Below are 19,287 nucleotides of genomic sequence, written 5' to 3'. Positions count from 1 at the left end.
ACAAAAGAGAAGTATAATTTTGCACAACTTTTATGCCTAAAACACAAGCATTTTATTGCAAAGGTGAAAAATCCTCTTAAAACTGATGAACTAACTCAGCGTCCACCACAACTGAATCTGCTCTTAGTGGCAACTGGTATCTGAAAGCACTTGGCAATAATACAGTTGAAATCTGTGAGCAAGAAAATCAAGTCCAAATATTAGGTGATCGTTCACCAAGGTGTAGACTGAGTTGTTAGATGTGGGGAGCGATAAAACTTGGGGTCTGAATTTTCAAATTTAGGCTTCTAACATTAGACACTTTTAAATATATATTTATATTTAAATGTATCTGTGTGTATATTTATATATACATATATATTTAAAAGAGGAGCAATTTCAAGTGCTGAGCACTTGCAGATCCCACAGACTTCAGTGATCGCTAAGTACGTCTGAAAGCCGGGCTGCTTTTATTCAGCTGCAAGAGGTTGATGGTTGCCTGACTTGAAATACTCAAGCTGGAAAGTGGTGGTCTAAGGATGTGGTTTTTAACAGATAAAATCTGAATTGGCCATATTTGTGGTGGCTTTTAATTTTTTTTAATTTTTTTTTTCCTTTCCTGTCCAGTATTTATTTTGGCTTGTGTGGGAGTATGTGTGTGCAAGGTGTAAGTCTGCCCAGCTGTGTACGGGCTGATGCTGAGGGTTTTGGATGGTGAAACTGAAAACTATTTGCGTAGGTGGGAGAAGCCATGGTGTAGATAGAACAAAACTAAGAGTTGCAGTGCTGCAGGCATTTAGTTCGGATTTTCTCACCTCTACTCCTGGTAGAGGTATCAGCAGCGAGCCATGCTGCCCAGTGTTATTTATAGTCTGCTCTATACGGAGGAGAATGTATGGGTGCGAATGATTAGAGACTGCTATTTCTCTTCCTACATCTGGGATGGCTAAACAACATAAAAGAGATACAGGAAGAAATGGGCCAGCATCCTTATCAGCTGAGAACAAGTTGTTTGTTCCAGAGTGCTCAGGTTGTTTGTCACATCAGGCTGGAGACCCACTCACAGCCAGCATGCCCAGGGTGAAGAGCTCTCAGCCTGGAGCTGGTCCAAATCTGAAGTTTATAGTAAGGCAAGACACCGCGTAGCTGTTACAAAAAGTTCTGGGCTTGTCACTTGGCCCTATCCCAAGATCATGCTATCGTTCATTTTGCTTATCTTTATTCAACAGTGCTTAGAGCAATTGCTTCCGGGATGGTGGGCTCTCAGTTTGGTTCATTCTGGTGACAGCTTCATTAGTCTGCAGCTCGTGATACGCAGAAAAAAAATTGGGTTCTGTGAGGCAACCAGAGACCAAGTGAGCAGAAAAGCTGTGCAATGTTTGCCTACAAATAAATAGAGTTAATTCTTTTTCAGTGACATGCACTTGCGCAAGAATCCAGGGAGAGATGCAACTTTTTGGTTACAAAAAAGGCAATACTGTACATAGTCCTACAGCCGCTTTGCCTGCAGGATATGTGTTTAAGCTAATTCAGGTTCAGTGCTGTGAAACGGCTGTGGAATTGGGTCCCCTGTGACCCCAAAACTCAGCCCCTACATCGGGACCATTTCTCACCTTTGTTCACCTCAGTGGTGGGTAGGTTTCAGGAAGGTGCAGCACGTTGGGTCAGAGGACCTTATGGGGATAAAAAAGTTAGCTTTGCTTGTTTGCTGAAAAACAGCAGACATTTGGCAATGAAATGGCTAGGCCTTGTTCAGGAGTGACCAAAATCTGATTGTAATAGCGTGTATAATAGATACATAAAATGCATGTGGAATTTAATGCAGTGTAGTAAATGCATACCTGTATATGTATAATACGTACAAGTGCAGTACTGAATTTTTGCTACTTTAATGTGGTAAATCACAAATATGTTTTAGGAAATGGCAGTTTTTGTTTTTTGTACACAGTTGAAAATTTTTGAGGTTCCAATGCTGGGAGGACATATAGCTCCCTCTTTAACTGGTGTGAGCTCAAAGATCAAGTCCTTATTTTGCAAATCAAACTTAATTTGAGGTGTCTTAAAATGATAGGTGGTGAGTATTTTCAGACACTTATTTGCAGATACTGTTCATTGTGAGTGATATAGAAGGCTTTTATTTTTCAGTACTTGAATACTGTTCAGTATTTTATTTTACATGCACGTAGATATGTGTTGGATAAGTAACAGCAAAGAGAGCCAGAGAGTTCTGTGTGTTTCAGTAGTGGCGATAATGTAAAAGATAGGTTTAATGTTTTAAGTCTGATACTTAATATGGGTAGAATGATATGCTTCTCTACTACCTTTACAGCAAGAAAAAGAATAGTATTTAACCCTGATTGTTCCTGTTCTGGAAAATACTATTTTATTTTATTTTTGGTGAAGGAACAGGAAACATCTTTACCGATGCTACCAGTGCTGATCTGATTACAGTAGCAATTCCTGATGTCTCTATTGGGGTGACAGTTCCAAAAAAGCCTGAGGACGTACGTATCGGGGGTCCACTTTATTACAAAAAGGATAGATAGAGCAAACAGATGTAGTGAACCTTCTGTTATACACCTAGCAAAGTAACTGTTACTTTTCTGAGAGCCTGGTTACATCAAAATGACAAAGGAAGTTGCATTAGTTCATCAGTATTCAGTAAGTTCACGAGCATTTTTGGCCTTGCTGTTTGCCAGTCCCCATGGTAATTCTTTGCCACGCAGAAGGGTTGGCAGGAGTAGAGCAGTGACTCTCCAAAGACTCATAGCTGCAACTTGAAAGACTAAAAATCAGGATGAAAATATGCACTTGGTCCAAAACTCGTCATCAGGGACCTGAAGGCATGCCAGACAAGGTGAATTTGTTCCTAGATAGAGCAGGTCTGGTCTGGTCTGGCTTTGCTGCTTCCGAGGCTTGGGGCACATCCTGGGTATGAGAGTAGGCTCCGGAGTGATTCCACAATTGAATATTCTGCAGCCTTTTGTGCCTGGAAGCTCTTCCCAGCTTCTTTGGGGACTGCACCGGTGTTCAGAAAAAAAACAAAACAAAACTGTGAGGTTAGGCCTAGATTAGTGAGGGAGCAATATCTGATCATTTTCTTGCTAAAAAATAAAAAATAATGAGGGCAGATAAGTATTAAGAAACCGTTGATTGACTCGTTTTCTAATAATGCTCGCTTAAAATTAACCCTAGTTAATATTCTGCAGTGGTTCTTTTCAAAATCTGAAGGGACCATTCCCAGGTGGGAATGTTTACCTGTTTCTATGTTTAGGGTATGTAAATGTACATGTGCAAATATTTGATGAGTAGACTAGATTTTGTGAGAAATGGGGATCCCACTATAGGTAGGTTTTGTGTATTAGCCTGATACACTTCTTGTATGATATTGTATATTTACACTTTTATTTATATAAATAAAACTTCTTCTAATGAAAACTGTTTAAAATGCCTTGTATATTATAAACAGTGAGTGCAATAACATGAAATAGATTGTACATTTTTCCAATTTGCTGTCTCTGTTATGTAAATCTGTATCGCCATGAACTGTTTTGTTTGGGTTTTTTAGTGATTTTGAAAATAAATGGTATCCTTAGTACTCCTCCAGGTATTTATTTCTGTTACACCAAAGTCTGGCTGGTCCACGGCTGTAGGTGGCATCGAAGAGATGAGGCTGTCCTGGAGAGCACAAAGACCCAAGCATTAGTGCTGTCAAGATGGGCATCTAAGCTAGAAGTAAAATACTGCCCTGTAAGAACTGTTGTTCAGTGTAAAAAGAGTTAAGGCACTTACGAAGTGTTAAAAGGTGTTTTCTAGGACCTGCTATGGTATTTTGGAAAGATGTGCTTTGTGTTGGTTTTTTTTTTTTTCCTGCCCCTTAGTAAGGAAAATGCAGATGGCAAAGGTGTAATGCAGTTTTCCTTAGGAGCAAGCCTCTCAACCTCCTGCCAAGCAACTGGGCTATAGGGGGATGGCCTGTATGTACAAGGGAAAATGTATATACAGCTAGTCCTGGCCTGGTATTTGCTGTTGTCTCCAACCTTCCCTGAGGGTGAGCTCCCCTACAAAACCCCAGTATGCTGGTGGTGTGCACTGGGCTGGATGTAACCTCTGTGTGCATTGCATGGAGCTGCAGCAGCGCTCATGGCAGGAGGTAAGGCCATAACCCCTGAACCGGGAACATTGGCATCCACCTTTCTACAGACACAGCCATCTTTGCTGCCACTGCAGTGTGGCTCCAAGCAAGCCTACCTCCCAGAAGGATGAGTTGGCCTGGAAAGCACTGTCCAGATGTCCTCCTCAGGAGCTACTTCGACACGGGGAATGCCAGTGGTGCCCCAAACCAGCGCTGCCTGTAGGTGCCCGGACATGTCAGCTAGTTGCTGTGAGGTAGGCTGAGCCGGGGGAAGGAAATGGTGGGTTAGGCATTTATATCCTCCTCACAGGCCTTCCTGAGTCGCTGTGCATTGCTCCGTGTTTTGAGCGCTGGGTTGGGCGCTCGCAGCAGCTGCACGGCTGGAAACTCCCGGCTGGCTCGCCCCCCAGCCCTGCCCTCTTGCTCGCGTGCCTCTGCTCGGTGCTCGCCCACCTCCCTCCTGCCGAGCCTTGGTAGCCTCACACCAGTTCCTCCGGTGCACAGTGCTGCCAGAAAGGGCTGGTGGGCCTTTCTGAGAGGGGAGGAAGGTGATTGCTTCTCCTGCTCCAAAGGCATTGCCCTCGTCTTTAGGCTCATGCCCCACAGGCTGCCGCGTTTACCCGCAGGCTGCCATGTTTACTTTTGGTTTCTTTTCCGCTTGCTACACCAGAAGGGTGCGAGTGAGCAAGAGTCACGTGCAGAGGGAAAAGCCCCAGCTCTTGTGCTGAATCACCCCATGAAAAAAGGTGGTGCCTTGGCTTCCAAGCTGCCCCGAGCTTCTTTCCTAGACAAAGGCAGCCCTCCTGTCTGTCCTTCTCCCATGTCCTCCTAACATAAGGCTGGGTATCCATAGGGTCAAGCCTCAGAGAAGCCTGGCTTTGGTAGGATGAGTCTTGAAAACCCTTAATTAAAATCTTAATTGCCCCAGACAGTGGCTTATTACAGAGAAATACAGCAGAGACTAGACACAATGGACTTAATCCATAAATGGGTTAGCACTTGGGACATCATTTATGCCCTAAGCTATGCGCAATGGTAGAAAGTTAGGTTTTGGTTTTATCCGCCCCAAGTATGTTTCAGAGACTTTTTTTTTCTTTTTTCTGAAAGCCTTGGGGTGTTGGTCCATGGGGAAATTAGCACAAAAAGGAGGAGGACTTTACAGTTTGGGGCACAACTTTTTTTTGACAACTTTTTTTTTGATTCCCATATCACTAACATACAGGGCTGAGATCTAAATGAGATAAGTAGAGGCATTGACTTTTTTGCACTCAAGTTTATCATCCTGCCTGAAAAGTTCTGGTTTATTTACTATTTCTGATGTCTTTGCTCTCCTGGTCTGTTAAAATCTCTCACCCTGACTTAGGGTCCACCTGCCTCTGGTGTGGTCATTTATGGACCTGTCTAGATTTCTGGGATTCTGTCAAAATCTGTGAGGGGGAGCAAAACCACCCCGAGCTCTGCTGCCGGTTGCCAGGTGTCATGTCCTCTCTGCACTACCAGCCCCTCGCCTTGTCCTGGGAGCTTCAGACCTATGGTCCAGATGTTTTGGTGCTTTTTTTTTCTTCCTATACACTCTCAGGTCATATAAGTGCTCTCACATCACCTCCATCCTGTGTCCAGCAGCCCTGCCTCAATGGGTGCATGGGAAACAAGGGATGTGGCGTTATCTGGGGCCACTCCCTGCTGCTTCTGGTAAAGGAGGTTGGGTGGGATCTTCTCACCAAGGAGCACTGCTGAATGCAGAGGGCCATCACCTGCCCTGGCAAAAGGAGCTGTGGCCCATTTCAGACTTCTCCTTTAGAGGGAAAGCCAGCCAAGGCTTGCCCTTTCCATGCGGTCATCTGTTCCTCAAAGCAGTTGACTCGGCTAAAAGATTTCACAAATTAATCACAATTACGACAATTTCTAAAATGTTTTTTTTTTTTCCCTTTAAAAAGTGTAAAATCCTTCCCACCAAACGAACAAGAGAACAAACTTCCTGATGTAAATAACCATCTTCTTTCCAAACAAGGGGTTGCCCTTCTGTCCTGCATTGTGCAAAGCTGTGACTGGAACGATGTTTTCCATTAGTCAGGGTATTTTCTGAAGTTAATCAGCAATAAAACCAGAACCTTCTTGCCTGTCATCTGCTAGTTCCGCATACACTAGCCTTACCTCCCTGGGCAGCTGAATCAGGCTGGTATCTCTGCACTGAGCAAACAAGCTCCATGAAGCCGGAGTTCCTGCAGTTTTTCCCTACCTGGCAAAACGATTTCCTCGACGTGCTGCCTGCCCTGACACAGTGCTGGGCACAGCCTGCCTGCTGCCAGTAAAAGTGACTGCCCTAATTCCTCGTCCTGGCACGAGGGACCTGGAGCGAACGTGAACCTTGTGCCTCCATCACAGCTCAGTCACGTCCCTTTTGGGAGCAGGGAGGGGAAGGCGTAAGAGGAAACCTGCCCGTGAATCCCTGCAGCTCAGTGCTTGGAAAAGGTGGCTGTGGTCCTGGGTCAGAGTCTGTGGCTCAGCGCTGAGGGAGGAGGCATGACGGTGGTACCTTGACTTGGGCAGAGCATGCTAATGCAGGAAAACACCACAGGCACAAAAGTCCCATGATGAATGTGCTGTCCTGGAGCTGTGCCTTGCTCCGAGCCCTCTGGGGTGGCAGCAGCAGCAGCAACTCAGGGTGCCAGCAGTCCCACGGCAGCTCCCAGCCTTATCCAACACCAGTGAGACAAGTGCTTCTTTGCCCGGCTGGGGGATATCTCCTGCAGGGGGGTGCCTGGGTCCCTGGAGCGGTGCAGCATGTGCTCACTTCATGTGGGTTGGGGAGCAATGCCGAAACACCCGTAAGGTGAAGGGACAGAAAGGGTTGTAGGTCACAGGCACTGTCTCGTGGGATGCATGCTGCTGCTACACCTGCCTCCATGCTTTTGGAGGGCTCGTGGACTGGTGAGATTTGCATTGCAAAGAGACTGTGCGTGAGAAGGGAGGGCAGCCTTGGCACGGCCAGTTTCTCACCCCGTCACCCAGACAATGTAGTGCAGCACTTGACCAAAGACCCTTGTTTACAGCCCTAACAGCTTTCGGGACTATTGCTCACTGACCATCCCGCCATCAGACAGTCACTTGCTTCACGGAAAACCCTGCCAGACTGAAAGCCAGCGCATCACATCCCCAGCCCTTCCTGTCTGGCCTCCAGCATCTCTACGGATGCACGTCATGCCCTCACAACGTCTCGTGTCGATGGGAGGAAAATAAGAAAATGAGCCCCTTCCAGGGCACATGCTAAAAATACGTAGCAGCATGTGAGTTATTGCTTTCCAAATGACTTAGAAAAAACATCCGGGGGGGGGGCTGTTGTCTAATGTCTAGCAATTTGTTTGGGAAATGCCACTTGTGCATCCAGTCTCGGGTGTGGGAGAGTGAGCTGGCGGCTGCCACAGGGCTGCTTTGCGCCCAGCTGAGCACAGTGCGAACGTGACCTGGGGCTGAGCATGTTGGGCTGGCAGCCCTGGCAGGCGGGTTTGGTTTGTTGAATTTTTTTTATTTTTATTTTTTGATATCTGCTTGGGGTGAGTCAGGCTCCTTCAGATGGCCATGCTGTGCCTCTGTTGTGAGATTTTTGGTTTTGTGCCCTGTAGGGAGGAGCAGGTCGCTGCGTGTCGCGCCGTGCCGCCGGCATCATGCTCCAGTATGGACCGTGCAGGCACTGGGTGAGGGTGGCTTGGGGTGCTCTCACAAGGCGGACAAGACTCGGGAGTGTGAGTTGCTCTGCTGGAGGCTAACTGGGATGGGACAGGGACTTGCTCCCCTCTGGTTTATTTATTTATTTATTTTGTCATTCGCCAGAAACCAGAGCCTTTGGCCAGGATACTTTTAGCCCTCCTTGTGCTGGAGATGCATGCCCTAAGAGTGGTGCTTCTCCCCTGCCCATAAAACTGGGGAGAAGCAGCACGAGAAGCCAGGGCAAAGCCTGCTGACAAGCACAGCATCTCAGTGAATGTCTCAGGCTCTTCTCCCCATAGCCATGTCCTTGGACCCCAGCTCGGTGCTTCCTCTGTGGAGGGAGCTCTGTGCTATCCCTCATGGTAAGTGGTACAATTTTCCTCCCCTTCCAGAATGCCAACATCAAACTTTGTAGAAAGTCAAAATCTGACCTTGGCAAAACCCTGCATGTCTTTCTGCCTGCATCCAAGGAGGGGGAAAAAAAAAGAAAAAAGAAAAAAAAAAAACTTAGCTAAAATTTCTGCCCTTCATTGATCCCCAGGGATCCTCTTCCTTCCTTAAAGCTGCAGTGCTTCTGACAGAGGTACCCCTGACAGGTGCCCCTGCCACCACCAGAATGTTCTGCAGGCAGAAGTCACTAGAAAATACTAGAACACCTTGGCCTTGGTGTGCCATTTTGAAGTTCAGGGAGAAGGTTAGTTCTTGTTCCTCTTACAGCCAAGAATGAAAGCCTGATCTCCCGGTATCAATCTGTTGGCACTCTGCTGTTTTCTCAGTGTGTGCCCTCTGACTTCCAGCTATTTGGAAGGGATTTGTGTAATATAACAACTAATTCAGAGCCCTCAAAAAAACAAAGTTACAACAATGACTCATTTTTCTTGCTAGCATTTCATATTTATTATCTCAACAAGAACTCAAGACATACATGCATAGGACATACAGTGAAATAACCAGCCCGTATCCAGAATGGGCCTTAAGAAAAACAAACTCATATTTTTAATCATACAATAGCAGATGGTTTGGCGAAGTAATAAAAGGAAACTTAGGGAAGACAACTATATTTGCTCATGTACTAGCATTGATTACTTTAATTTAGGTCTTTTTCGTGCGCTCAGTGCGGATGCTAGCACTCTTGACAAGTTTCAGAGAAACATGAAAACTTTTCACAAAAAACAAATAGTCCTTGCAGATCTAGACAGAAAAACACTGCACTGGTACTTAACTTAGATGGCCCCAAGACAATGCATTTATGGGGATACAATACTTTTTTTTGGGGGGGTAACATTTTTGTGTGCTACAGCCTAAATTATTGGCCAGGCTCTATGAGCCCTGCACCTACTTTTCTATCAAATTTCAAAGCAGCATACATTAGACAGAACACTCTTACCCAAATACATTTCAGCTACTACTGTGAATGCTAATGCTGCATGTTTCTGGGGGGCCCAGACAGGCGCAGTGCCCCCGATGAAGTCTGCAGGGCTGCCTGGGCCAAGGGCTTGCAGCTGCACTATTTCCACCATGCTCAGGGCTGCCCCTGGTGAGCAGCTTTGCCTGGACATTGGTGTTTAACAAAAACTCTTTGCATTTACTTTTTAATACTGGGAAAACCGACTTATGTACATGTCAGCAAAACATGCTACTTTGCGATACTAAGGTGAGTAACAGCGATGTGTGAAACATTACGTTCTCACTAGAAAGGTGTTGGCTGGCTTAGAGGAGGAAGAAACTGTACCTCTGGCTCAAGCCAACTGCAAAGCTCCCAGTAACACTGATGAAACTGGGTGAAGTCCTCCAAGCAGAAGGCAAAGTCAGCCCCCTTCTGCTCAGCGAAATCACTGTCCGCGAGTAACAGCCACACACGGTTGGTCGTGACAGCGAGCAAAGCTATGTAAGCTATGCAACGACCATTTTGCAAAGGCAGGTTCAGAAGAGCTAGCTGAAAAACACATTATAAATACAAGCAAGACATCGCTACAAGGCAGGAAGAACTGTAATTTGAGCCAGAATTCAGGAGGTGCAGCTATGCACCCTTACACAGTGCAAACGTACATACCAAAGCAGAGGTTAGTAAGAGAAGCGAGAGTATGACTTCATGTTTCTTTTCATGCTGCATCTCCGGAAGGAGATGGTTATTTTGCATACTTCTGAACACTGACTGAAGAGGTAGTAACAAAACGTGACCAGCTACAAGCATTTTCTTGCTAGAAAGAACACTGTTTGGGGTCACGTCTGACAAGAACAGACAAGCAGGGTTAGCACTTGCCTCAAGAGCGAGCTGCATGCTTAGTTCAGCTCCTTCAAAGCCAGCTGAGGGGAACCCCTCAGTGAGATAGGCGTAACGCATCACCATTCACCGGGTGTACTACAGCAGCTTCATCGTTCCGGAACTTAGATGAGGATACCATGAAATGAAATGGAAGTGAAGTACAGGGGAAGAACCTCTGCTTGTAAGTATCACTGAACATTTAAAAACCCAAGGATACTTTCCTGTACTGACTGTAACATTCAGTTCTATTGAGATTATTTCTTCAAAGAGACATAGCTGCCTTTTTTGAAAAAATAATGTACTTAAGAAAACTCAGATTCAGCTTTAAGATCTACTTTTTTTTTGTTTTTCTAAGAGCTATATTGTTACTTATAGAAATACAGAGTGGTATCGTATTGTTCTCAAGAAATTCTTTATAATGTTGAAAGAATTCCTTCCCCTAAACTCAAATACCTCAATATCTGTATTTGTATAATATCTATTCATACGTCATATTTAACGATATACTAAAGTATGTTCCCTTCTGCGATGCACGGGGTATTTCTTTTACGATCAGAAAACATTATGTTTTCTTCTAGTTAATATAGATATATATATTTTTGTCATGTTTTGAACACTTTTCCATACTGCTTTTTGAGAGTAAAAAAGTAGCATTCAATTGATAGTTCTGTGAAATACTCCTTTCGTGCAAGCAGGGTACGCATATTTGCATAAATATATATTATATATATATAAATATAAATATGTACATATATATATAATATAGACTAGAATTACACAACATCATGTTAATTCATAGAATTGTAGTTTTTAGTCTGTGAAACAACTTTTTAACAGCAAATAACCTTTCAATAAAGATAGTGGTTTAATTAACGACTGAGACATCCCCACCACCACACACACCCGCCCACCCCCCGTCCAGCAGAATCCGAGCTTTAGGAAACGAGAACAGTCAGAACCTGAACGCTGCCTTTCACCTCGTGACAGACGGTCCCGCGTTCCAGGATGCTGACTTTTCTTTAATTATTATCATGGTTTTGGATTGTTCCCGAAGGTGAGACGTAGCTGCGGGGACTGAAGGATGCCACGACAGGTTGTGCCCGGCTGCATCCTGCCCCGCGGCCCCCCGGCGCTAGGGGCTCTGTCCAGCGCTAGCTTCCTTCCAGCCTGGCATCCACAGGCCGATGATGCTGTAACACTATCCAAAGAAATCATGTTGCGACAGCCATCCTCCGGTGGCTCCGGGTAGCAAAACGCGATGCAAAGAGCTTTCTCCATCCCCCAGTATAAGCGAAGTCTCTCGTTCCAGATCTGCAAAGCCAAGGTCTTCCCTCTCTTCCTGTGCCCCGCCGAGAGTAGGGGGCTCACGTTTTGGGGCAGAACAGCTTTGCGATGAGGTTCAGGATCCTCTGTCGCAGGTCCGCCTTGTCGCCGATCCTGCGCAGCTCCAGCGCGCACTCCGCCACCGCGTCCCGCTCTGCAAAGCACAGGCACAGCGCTCACACCCGCACCGCTACCGGCCGCAAATCAAAGGGAAAAACAAATAAAAAATCGCTTTTTTTTTTTCTTTCTATATTAACCCCCCAAAAAAATGTGACACCCGGATTTGTCCCCACTCCTTTCCCCCATCATCCTACCCCCCCCCCCCCCCCCAGTGCCTTCCCCCTGTACCTGCGGCGGGTGCTGCAGATTTGCGCAGGGTCCTGCAAGGCATCATTGCGGCGAAACGGCACGGGTCGGCACGGCTTGTCACGGCTCGGAATGGCTCGGCGACGACGGGCAAATGACGGCGGTCGGGGCGGAGCGCGGCTCTAATAGCGGCGGGGCGGAGGGGCTTTCCCCGGGCTGTGACGTTCGGAAAGTACGCGGGGATCCCGCCCATCCCCCAAAAAAATGGGAAGGCGGCGACGTGCCCGAGCGCGCCCGGGGCGGCGGGGACAGCGCCGCCGGTGCCGAAATGAGAGGAGATAGGCGGCGTGCTGGGGCAGGACGAGGAGCGGGCGAGGAGAGGGCGAGGGGGGATGGAGGATTGGGGTGGGCTCGGGGAGGTGGAGGGGTTGGGGTTGCACCTTGTGGGTAAGGGGCAGGTGGAGAGGGATGTGCTTGGGTTAAGCAAGGAGAGGTGGGGTGGGCTTGGTAAGGCGTGGAGGATGCGCTCCTGGAAGGCAAGGAGTGTGCAAGAAGGAGTGAAGGAGCAGGACGTGCTTGTGGTGGGCAGCAGGGTGGGCTTAGTAAGAAGATGAGGAGGGGGATGAGTTGCACCTGGACCAGCAGAAGCAAAGGAGTGGGAGTGCAAGATGACCCGGAGGGTCTTGCTGAGAGCTCCTTGCTCTCAGCCAGGAGGTGCTCCCAATGCAGCACTGCATGGTTTTTTTCAAGGTGGTAGTGAGCTTGCCCTTGAACAAGCTGTGGGGAAGTGAGCTGGCCCACGTCGTGGTGTGGATGGCTGACCCCCCCCCCCCCCCCCAGGGCACAGTCATAGGATCACAGAATCACTAAGGTTAGAAAAGACCTCCAAGATCATCTGGTCCAACCATCACCCTACTACCACAGTCACCCACTAAACCACGTCCCTAAGCGCTTGCGCTCACTGTGATTTTGGATGGTTTTTACATGGAAAGGGAGCTGAAATTGCAGTGTGGCCCTTCTGAGTTTGTTGCATAGTTCAGGGAGGGCTGCCAGTGGTACAGGAGTCAGTTGTCTGCCTCCTGGCCATAGGAAACTTGCTATTTAATGCTGTGGCACAGGCCATAGTCCCATAGTTCCTCTTTAGGGAAAATGAAAACAGATTGGCATAAAGAGTGGAAGTGTCAGACATAACAAAGAATTGATTTGTGGCTGGATGCCAGTAAATGCCCACCTTTCACATCAAACCACAGCTTCTAGCAGGAAAAGAGAGCAAGGTGTAATACAGGCCTGCAACGGGCTGTCGAGAAGCTCCTTTCTGTGGGATCAGAGCCTCTGAAGACAAGCAGGTGACTTTAACATCTGTTGTGACCTGAAGCTTTCACCAGCTCAGACCAGAAACCCTTTTCCCTGCATGTCTCAGGGTGCAGTGCCCTAACAGAGGCTGTGCCTGGACAAGGTTTTTGCCGGTCCCAAAGAGGGTGGCTGGGCTGTGGCAGCATTCTGTGGTGTGCTGGGCTGGTGCCTGGTATCAGAGCCCTTTAAATTGGCCACCAAGAAGCCCCTGCTGTGTCTGAGAAGGCATTGCTTTCATCCCTCATCCCTTGGTATAAAATTTAACATGCTATATAGATTTGTTTGCTTGACTCATTGTTTTTAGGATCTTTTCTCAGCTGCACAAGCACCCGTGATTGTAATTCAGGTCCGTTCAGGGAGAGCTGCCCTTTGACCGAATGATTCCTGTTATGTAAGAAACTGTTCCTTCCAAACAGGTCTGTTGGGTTTTTGGGTGGCGGGAAGGCAGGCAAACAGCCCCGGAGAGCGTCAGCCTGCGTGACGTGTCGGCTCTCATGCTGGTGGCAGTGCGCGATGCTCTGGGCTGCATCCCACGGCCCTGATGGCTGCTCCCTAAATTGCTGCCCTGCCTCATCTGCCCCAAAACGCAAGGAAGGCACTGATGAATTCAGGGCATGGGTAGGAGGGACAGGTGCCCAGTCCCTTGCAGTGCTGGGTGCATGTGTGTTCCTCCCCGTGAAACAAAAAGCAGAATTACCGCGCTCATTTGTTTTGCATAATTGGGCAGGGCTAAGGACTGTGTGGTCTTGCTCTCCTGTGTGGATTTCGAGAGAGATCTATTACTAGGTCATATTATTTCAATGACTTTTGCTCCAGCAAGGCAGAAAACCAATGCCTCTCTATTCTGTCCTGCTTAGCACTGACTCCTCCCAAAAAAGGTGGACAAGAGGGCAAAATGGGGATCAGAGTCAGGAGTGTCTGCAGTGCTCACCTCTGACCGTGTGCCACCTTGCTGCCACAGTCAGAGCTGTGTGTGTGAGCACTGTGGAGCAAAGCAGGAAGCCCCGCTGTTTAGAGCAGAGCTGCCTTGCACCAGCTCCGGATCTGGCCCGCATCGCAGCATCGTTGGCACTGGGTGATGGAGGCACCGCAGCCGGGCTGTGCTCAGCATTGCACAACAGGGGCAGAGTGAAAAATAGACCGCTGCGGTTTCAGGCTGCCAGTGAGCTCTGACGTTTTTCATTTCAGTTCCCCTAAATAAAGCAGCGTGGCTGTGGGAAGTGCAGGTCCCTGGGAGGCTGCTCTGCCCGAGCAGCAATGAACACTGCTGCTCGCTGCCGCTCCTCCGAGCGCGGCCACGGTGGGCGCAGCCACAGTGGGGTAATCGGTGGGAGCGGAGTGGAGCAGTCCCCGCCCCTCGGAGCAGCCCTCCGCTTTATTTCTGTTTAACAACACCTGAGGATGGAGGAAATACGCCGCTGGGAAGGGAGAATCATCTCGAGATGGCATGCCCAGAGCCACGCTGGTGCCTGGGCAGTGCGGTCTAACCAGCAGCATCTGATCAAAAGCCACGGCGTAACCGACCCGCAGCATGAATAACACCAGCTGGCAGAGGTGATGAAAGGAAAACGAATGTTGCAGAAACGAAAACAAGAGTAATAGGGAAAGGAAAGTGGCTGCTTGTTCTCCGAACTCTGTTATTTTTGCTGAATCAGCTCTGAGCTGTTACTGCGCCTCCCTACACGATCTCAAAAAAAATCATTGCCACCGCTTCGTTACGAGAAGCTTCTCCTGCTCCTCCAGCTTCTGCCTGGTGCCGACAGCTCAGAGATTGCAGAGGAGCTGCTTTGCTTCCCTCTCTCCTCCCGTTCCTGCACACCACAGCTCGATGGTTCCTGTTGATGCTCGCAAAAGCAGGAGCAGGAAGGGCAGCGTGGCTGCCGGGAGCACGAACCAAAGGTCATCTCAGGCAAGCGCCGCAGGGTGCGGCCGTGCCAAGTGTGGGCGATGGCCATTGCGTGCTGGCCTCAGCAGGCCGTCAGCTTTTGTCATGGCTTAGATCCCGCTGTCTAGTTTGCCCTTCTCTGGCAGCCACCCTCCAAGGCTCTCTCTGACTGGTACAAGTGGAATCACGGGGTCATTTAGGTGGAAAAGACCTTCATGGTCAGAAAGTCCAACCATCAGCCTGAACTACTCAGTCCCATCACTAGCCCATGCCCCTTGGTGCCATGGCCACACATCTCCCAAAGGTCTTCAGGGCTGGGGACACCACCACTGCCCTGGGGCATTAGCCTCAGCTTCACTTCTCACACTGCAGGAAAAATTGGGGCTCCAGCATTTGCTGTCGTGCTCCCCACACTTCCTCGGCAGTGAGGTCAATGCAGATTTACGTAGTTATGCACAATGCTATTGCTACTCTCGTTCGTAAAAAGGCTAAATAGAAACTAGGGAGCACTCCACTTACAGATGTTTTACCTGCTGTTTAATTATTACCTAATTGCTCTACACCACCAATCTGTAGACTCTCCCTTACGCTGTTTTCTCTAGCCTGCTTTCTTTGGGAGCTTAATCATTTCATTTTCTTAGCAAAAGGTGAGCTGTACAGCTTGTTCATGTATCACAGCACTCTCCCCCTGACAGGGTGGATGAACACTCATCTCCATGATGATCCGCGTGCCAAACAAGCTGCATTAATTATTTCAGTGGTGGAAAATGCTTCTGAAGGGTGACAAGCATGTTTCTGGTCTGATGCCCACCAAAGGCAGGGGCAGTTTTCCTACCAACAGCAGTAACATTTGGTTGAGGATGCAGTTGGGTACCAGAGCCCCTCCTCGACATAGGTGGAGTGTAAGGGAGTTCATATCCTTATGTGCTCTTCAATCAAGCAGTAACTGTGAGAAAACTTAGTTGACTGATTTTTCCTGGTCTTAAGTCTTAAATTTGCTGGGGCAGATTACCTGGTGTGCTGAATTTCCTGTGAAAGCAGAAGCAAAGACACTGCAGGTGGCTCCATGTGAGGCCATTTCCGAAGTTGGTGGTCACCAAAATGCTTTGAGTCAAGAAGGACCACCATAAAAGAAGGCAAAATTCATTAGGTAGCTCGTTAAACAGGTTTTAACACTCATGAAGATAACAAAATCCTTATAAAGACCAGTCCTTGTAACTGCTATCCAGAACAAGTAGGTATTAGTAAAGTAAATATTGATGTTGATCACCGTTTGTCGAGCTGGTGGTGTATTTGCAGAACTCTCTTCTGTGTGCATGGGCGTCTCTGTAAACACCACGAATCCTGTTAATACAGCTGCACTGGTGCTGCCATGTTTTTGGCACAAGCCTGTCTGGGCATTGTGCCTGTGGTTATTTTCGATGATTATTTGAATGAGCTCTGTTCCAAAATTCAGAGTATCATCGCTTGCTGCGCTGCCAGATCTTTTTCAGGCTCTAGCTACCTCAAATTTCCCCCCATTCTCTACAACCCCCTCTGCACTTTGTTGTAATAGTTGCATAGAGGAAAAGGAAATCCCACAGACGATATGCTTGGCATTTTTTTTCCTGGCATTCTGGTGCCTCACTGAAGTCTAACAGGAGGGATCCAAAGCAGGTGTCCTGATCTGGCACCAAGCCACCCCCCCAGGACCACAGCATCTCCCCCATGCTTTTGCAGTGTTTCTTTCAGGTGGGACAGGAGCTGCTCTTAAACATTAGAAGATTGTCAGGCTAATCTGAGCAATACTTTCTTTGAGCTGGGTTTTGGAAGTGCCTTGTTTGAATGATCTCCAGTTCGATAAAGAATCACTTAGAGCTCCTAAATCCTACAAAGCAGTTTTAAAGCAGAGGAAGATTTTATCTGGGGAACATGGAGAAAGAGGCAAACCGAATTAATACCAGAAAGCAGGGATGGAACCAAAGAGGAATGCAATGTCTTTTGAGGAACCTACTCCTTTGAAATTTTGAGGACTTAAGTCTACTTTACTGTGAAGATTAGAATTCTACATGTAGAAGAGGCAGACAGAATGTCCGACGTTGTAAGAAAGTCTAGGATCTCCTCTACTATTCGAATCATCCATGATTTTGAGAATAAGAGATTAGGTATGTTTGGCCAGGGATTGCAAGAACGTGTCTTTGTTACAAAGAACAAAATGAATATATGATTTGTGTTTCAATTTAAAATGTCTGTTTAGGAAAGAAAGGTGCAAAATCACGAGACTATTGTGGGTAGCTCGTTGCAACCCAAACCTCAAGAGCTGGCAGGAGCAGGCTGTGCCCCCCCACATTAATGGACCCCATGCAGGCTGTAGTGTCTGAAAAGTGGGGCAAGCTGAAATCGTGCTGGGGTTAAAGCTGTCAGGGAAACACAGCTGGTGAAGGGAGAGGATCGCTTGGCTCACTGCTAGACTGACAATGGAGCTGGTATGAGAGGGCTGAAATCATCACATGATGTGAGGTGGTTTCGCTTTAAAGCTTTGTAACTACTTGCTCTGAAATGAGCTCATTTCCTTTTTGGTTTTATTTTTCATACCCAGATGTAGACAAAAGGAGGAGGGTGTGATATTCGCTGCTTGTTCTAGACAGGAAAGAAAATGAAACACAAACACATACACACATGCACACACACACGCACACACGCATGCAAACCCCTTCCCCTGGAGATGGAAAGCCCCCCTGAGCTGTCCTGCAGACCTGGTACAGGAGCTTTAGGCATGAACGGCTGCAAGAAATGCGTCATCGGCAATAACCTTGAGCAGAAATGGAAGGAGGATTGTCCCTTCCTGCCAACCAGTGCTCCTTTTGGGGTGCCCAGCACTTCCTCTGGTGGTATGATCCGCTCACAGAGGAGGATGTGGTGGGACAGGGTGGTGAGGTGCTGTCAGGAGCACCAAGCTCCCTGAGTGCTCTGCTGTTAGCACGCTGACCCATGCTGACAGCAGAAAAAACAAAGCCACCACAGAGCTGAACCTACTTCTTATCCGCGCTGGCCCTATACGCGGGAACAAGCTTCTCCCATCATGTGCCACGTGCTCCTCCCACCCGTGGATGCACCAGTGGTGTGGTGGTGATGGCTGGTGGGAAAGATAAAGCTGCTGTGGTGACCTTTGGCATTAAGAGTGCAAGCAAACAAGTCAGAAAAAAAAAAAAAAGTGTCCTTTTGAGGGTTAGGACTCTGTGTTCTTGCTCACCAGAGATCTCTCAGCAGATGCACTGGCTGACTCCAAGGGGCATAAAGGAGAAGTAAATAGAGGAAACAGGAAAAAGTGCTTTGTGCTTGACAACAACAAAGTATTTTTGTACTTTTCAACCTGTTTCTGTTCTCTGGGTCCTCTGTGCTTTGGGAAGGTCCTGGTGGCATCTGCACCTGCCCGCCCTCGTGGGTCTGGGTGCCACCTGCGAGCCCCTCGGCAGGGCTATCCCCATCCCCTCCGACCCTGTGTTTGCAGCACAGGAGCAGGGCAGTGCGGGCACCCGAGAAGAAGAAGGGGGGGGGTCACGGAGAGGAAGTGTGTGGGTTGTGTCCCACAGGCAGGTGTAGGGCTTGGCCCTGCGCAGCGGCAGTCATGCTGGGTGACCATGATGCCATCCTGCCTCTCTATTTCATCATCCTGCGGTGGGTGCTGGGGCCCCGGGGAGCTGGGATGTGTGCATGCACATCATCTGCACAGCTGCAAGGAGCTCGAAGATGTGCACAGCTCTGCAGTGGCACATAAAGTCTGGCTTTGTGGCTGTTGATGATTTTTTTTTCTTGTTTAACAAAAGGGAATTTAATTAAGGCAGCTGGTGGCAGAGGTCTGGCAGGGGACACCGGGGTGTCCTGGGTGCCAGTGGGCTGTCCTATGCCAGGAGGTGACCCCATGGGATGAGACCTTCTTGGGGTGGCCATGGTGACCTCCACGGGATCTGGACCCCCCTCAGGTGACCCAGATGACTCCCTGGGATGACCTTGGTGACCTCCCCTGAGGTGTCGCTGGTGGTTATGGGTGCTGGGACATCCCTGGGCTGGGAAGGGGCGAGCAGTGTGGGGCTGCTTCCCTGGCAGCCACAGGTCTTCCCTTACTGGCCTCTCATGGCGTTCCTCAGGTTTTTTTGGAGACCTGAGGTCACCACCACCACCACCTCCTCCTCCTCACTGGTGAAGAAGATCCCAGACTCCTTCACTCGGGCAGGGGGTGCATGGGTGCATGCAGGGGGACAGTGGGGACAGCAGTGATAGGCAGGTGGCCTTGTGGCTGTCAGTATGATCATCGTACTCCTGGGATTCAGGTTCCAGCTGCCCAGGAGAGGC

The 19,287-nt window shown here is 48.3% G+C and overlaps 1 protein-coding gene and 1 long non-coding RNA gene across 2 annotated transcripts; both read right to left on the bottom strand.

The window, feature by feature from the left end:
• Positions 1-2,336: 2,336 nt before the first annotated feature.
• On the bottom strand, positions 2,337-4,752 carry LOC118256677 (uncharacterized). Its single transcript, XR_004781286.2, has 2 exons — positions 4,231-4,752; positions 2,337-2,997 (listed from the first exon to the last, which is right to left on the bottom strand). It is a non-coding gene; the product is annotated as an uncharacterized LOC118256677 (long non-coding RNA).
• A 3,911-nt stretch (positions 4,753-8,663) lies between these two features.
• On the bottom strand, positions 8,664-11,870 carry PMAIP1 (phorbol-12-myristate-13-acetate-induced protein 1). Its single transcript, XM_035563837.2, has 2 exons — positions 11,760-11,870; positions 8,664-11,565 (listed from the first exon to the last, which is right to left on the bottom strand). Exons 1-2 carry the CDS (start codon positions 11,803-11,805, stop codon positions 11,453-11,455), a joined length of 159 nt encoding a protein of 52 aa, XP_035419730.1. The 5' UTR covers positions 11,806-11,870; the 3' UTR covers positions 8,664-11,452.
• Between the last annotated feature and the right edge of the window lie 7,417 nt (positions 11,871-19,287).

The sequence above is a fragment of the Cygnus atratus genome, chromosome Z, assembly GCF_013377495.2.
Source record: "Cygnus atratus isolate AKBS03 ecotype Queensland, Australia chromosome Z, CAtr_DNAZoo_HiC_assembly, whole genome shotgun sequence".
Classification (NCBI taxonomy): domain Eukaryota; kingdom Metazoa; phylum Chordata; class Aves; order Anseriformes; family Anatidae; genus Cygnus; species Cygnus atratus.
Note: the sequence above shows the minus strand (reverse complement) of the source record. Positions and strands in the feature narration are given on the sequence as shown.